The sequence below is a fragment of the Grampus griseus genome (assembly GCF_964374135.1).
Source record: "Grampus griseus genome assembly, chromosome: 4".
NCBI lineage: Eukaryota > Metazoa > Chordata > Mammalia > Artiodactyla > Delphinidae > Grampus > Grampus griseus.
In genome coordinates, this window is record NC_138997.1 from 25,453,993 (window position 1) to 25,457,547 (window position 3,555).

Consider the following 3,555-nt stretch of genomic DNA (forward strand, 5'->3'; position numbering starts at 1 on the left):
ATGTTGTCTGCTTCTTTTACAAATGGAACTTAGAGTGTGTGTCCACTTCTAAGAAAAGTGGTCCACGATGGGACAAAAGTGAGAGCAAAGTGTTGGCTAAAAATAGGCTCTCTGCACCGAGCGGCTGTGGAAATGAAGATAAGTGGGGCTTGTGCCAGCCCCTGAGGGCGTGTGTGTGTGTTTATTAGTGTGTGTGTGTAGGGGGGGAATATTCTGCAGCACATGCGCTCTGTGATCTCTGGCCCTGCCTCTCCGTCAGTTGCCCCTTCCTCCTTTGATTGCGGCTAATGAAGTGGCAGCGTTTGCCAGTGGATCCGCCCAAGACCCAACTCACACTGAACTGGAGACAGGGAGGAGGAAGAGGAAGATCCGGAGGAAGAGAAAAGAGGGTGGAGAGGAGTGTCTGTCGGTGGTGGCGTTGGGGGAGTACACGGGGGTCTGGCTGGCGGGGGCGGGGGTGGGGGAGGAGTCGCATGCGCATAGGCGACCGGAGCAGTCTCCTCCGCCGTCCAATCCGCTGAGAGCTGTGAGAAACCGAGTAAGAGAAAGCCCTGCAGCCCTGAGGACCCCAGGGCTCTTTGGCACCAGGCACCCGCCAGGCCGAGGGGGCGCAGAGAGAAGCTCCGAGCGCTGTTCGTACCAGCCGGAAGCGCAGAGCAGAGCAGAGGATCCAGGTCGGCGGCAGGGTCCGCGTTCTCCACTGTGGTCGAGAGCCAGGGATCAGGGTCACCCGAGCTACGGGGAGAGGCGGGCCGAGTTGGGGGCGGAGGCCTGGAACTTCGCGGTAAGCAGGGGGCGGGGAGGCAGCTAGGTAAGAGGCGTTCCTTGTAGTCTAGGGAAAATCCCACCCAAGGCTCCCTTGGTCCGCAACTTTATTTAGTAGTTTCTTTTCCCCGCGAGGCGGAGACGGGAGTGGCAGAAGCAGGAGGGGCAGGAGGCCGGCTCTTAGGTAGGAAGTGCCCTGCGACTGGAGCGCAGACCTGGCCGGGGGTGGGGGGGGTGGGTTTGAGCAGGGGCACTACTGTAAGTGAGAGCTGCGGGGCGCAGGGAAGGGGAGGCGGCATCAGAGCGCCGCGGGGGCAGGAAGGGGAGGTGGAGGGCGCGGCGGGGGAGCGGGAGGCGGGTGTCGGGAGAGCAGAAAGGACCAAAGCCTGGAGGAAGCCGAGAGGGAGAAGGGGCGACGCCAGAATCCGAGCAGGAGAAACCTGCGCTTTCAGGCAGGGGAGGGCGGGGGCGCGCGGGAGGGAGGGAGGGAGGGAGGGAGGCGGGGGTGAGGGGGCAGGCGCGGGGAGAGGGGAGTATAACTCGGCGGCCGCGAAGCGCGGGGCAGTTTCGCATGCCCAGGTCTGCAGCCAGCGCCAAGTGGAGCCCAGCAACAGCGCAGACTGACCTCGTAGCCAGCGGTGGAGCGCGTAGCCGGGTCAAGGCGCGCCGAGCTCCGAGCGGCGGCGAGTGAGCGCAACTCCGCATCGCCCTTCCCCTCTCTGGCGCTCGCCCAGCGCTTCTGCGGAGGGTCCCGGCTACCGGGGCCAGTTGCGTGAGCCACATACAAGCGCGCGGGCAGGCCGGGAAGATGATGATGATGTCCCTGAACAGCAAGCAGGCGTTCAGCATGCCGCACGGCGGCAGCCTGCACGTGGAGCCCAAGTACTCGGCATTGCACAGCGCCTCGCCCGGGTCCTCTGCACCCGCGGCGCCCTCCGCCAGCTCTCCTAGCACCTCGAGCAATGCTGGCGGCGGTGGCGGCAGTGGCGGGGGCGGTGGAGGCCGGAGCAGCAGCTCCAGCAGCAGTGGCAGCAGCGGCGGCAGCGGCGGGGGCTCCGAGGCGATGCGGAGAGCATGTCTTCCAACCCCACCGGTGCGTATTTCTGCATAATCACCGCTTAAAGGCACATTTTGACAGCCCCCTTTATCTGCTTGATGTTTTTTTCATGTCTGCACAGCAAATCACCCCGCACCTCCAACCAATTTCCTCCCCCCCTTTCTTATGTATTCAGAGGGTCTTTCCTTTCATATTAATTTTTAAGACCTGGAATGTTGCCTGTGCGCGTGTTGTGTTGTGTTGTGTTTGCAGGCTCACTTTCCTCCTCCTCGTGCACTCGTGGCTTCTCTCCGTGGCTTCCCTCCTCTCCTCCTCACCTGCTAGTTTCAGGATTGTTATTATTATTATTTTAATTTATTTTTAACGTTCTGGGAATGTTGTAGGCGCGGCGACGGTGTCGAGCTCTGGGCCGGAGCTTCCGGAGAGAGTGCGCACAATTCCCCGCTGAGAGTGATGTGTGCCTTTTACTTGCAATTGCAGAGCAATATATTCGGCGGGCTGGATGAGAGTCTGCTGGCCCGCGCCGAGGCTCTGGCGGCGGTGGACATCGTCTCCCAGAACAAGAGCCACCACCATCACCCGCCCCACCACAGCCCCTTCAAGCCGGACGCCACCTACCACACCATGAATACCATCCCGTGCACGTCGGCTGCCTCCTCTTCGTCGGTGCCCATCTCGCACCCGTCCGCGCTGGCGGGCACGCACCACCACCACCACCACCACCACCATCACCACCATCAGCCTCATCAGGCGCTTGAGGGCGAGTTGCTGGAGCACCTGAGTCCCGGGCTAGCGCTGGGTGCCATGGCGGGCCCCGACGGCGCCGTGGTGTCCACTCCAGCTCACGCGCCGCCCATGGCTACCATGAACCCCATGCACCAAGCCGCTCTCAGCATGGCCCACGCGCACGGGCTGCCCTCACACATGGGCTGCATGAGCGACGTGGACGCCGACCCCCGGGACCTGGAGGCGTTCGCCGAGCGCTTCAAGCAGCGACGCATCAAGCTAGGGGTGACCCAGGCCGATGTGGGCTCCGCGCTGGCCAACCTCAAGATCCCCGGCGTGGGCTCGCTCAGCCAGAGCACCATCTGCAGGTTCGAGTCCCTCACGTTGTCTCACAACAATATGATCGCGCTCAAACCCATCCTGCAAGCGTGGCTAGAGGAGGCGGAGAAGTCTCACCGCGAGAAGCTCACCAAGCCGGAGCTCTTCAACGGCGCGGAGAAGAAGCGCAAGCGCACGTCCATCGCGGCGCCGGAGAAGCGCTCGCTCGAAGCCTACTTCGCCATCCAGCCGCGGCCCTCTTCCGAGAAGATCGCCGCCATCGCTGAGAAGCTGGACCTTAAGAAGAACGTGGTGCGCGTCTGGTTCTGCAACCAGAGGCAGAAACAGAAAAGAATGAAATATTCCGCGGGCATTTAGGAGACCCACGGCCTCTCCAGGGACAGGCCCCTCCTCATCTCCTCTTTTCCCTCCCTCTCTCTCCTGCCTCTTTTTTTTTCCTCCCCCCCCCTCCCCCCACTTTTCGCGACTAGAAACAATTCCATTAAATGTGAATCCGGAGAAAGCGAGGATTGGAGAGCGAGCGAACGAGCAAGTCACTGAGCCCAAGTCCGGTGAGAATGTGAAACGATTTCTCAAGGGAAAGAAAAACAAAAGAAGGGATTTGTCAAGTTGTAGCAAAGTTGTCCCTTTCGACCCCACCCCACCCGGAAAAGGCACCTCGGCCTCTT

The 3,555-nt window shown here is 61.7% G+C and overlaps 1 protein-coding gene across 1 annotated transcript; it reads left to right on the forward strand.

Annotated features, from left to right (window-relative positions):
- Positions 1-1,573: 1,573 nt before the first annotated feature.
- On the forward strand, positions 1,574-3,244 carry POU4F2 (POU class 4 homeobox 2; the record flags this gene model as incomplete). The annotated part of the gene is made up of 2 exons (XM_082653204.1): positions 1,574-1,858; positions 2,303-3,244. 2 exons carry the CDS (start codon positions 1,574-1,576, stop codon positions 3,242-3,244), a joined length of 1,227 nt encoding a protein of 408 aa, XP_082509330.1.
- Positions 3,245-3,555: the final 311 nt, after the last annotated feature.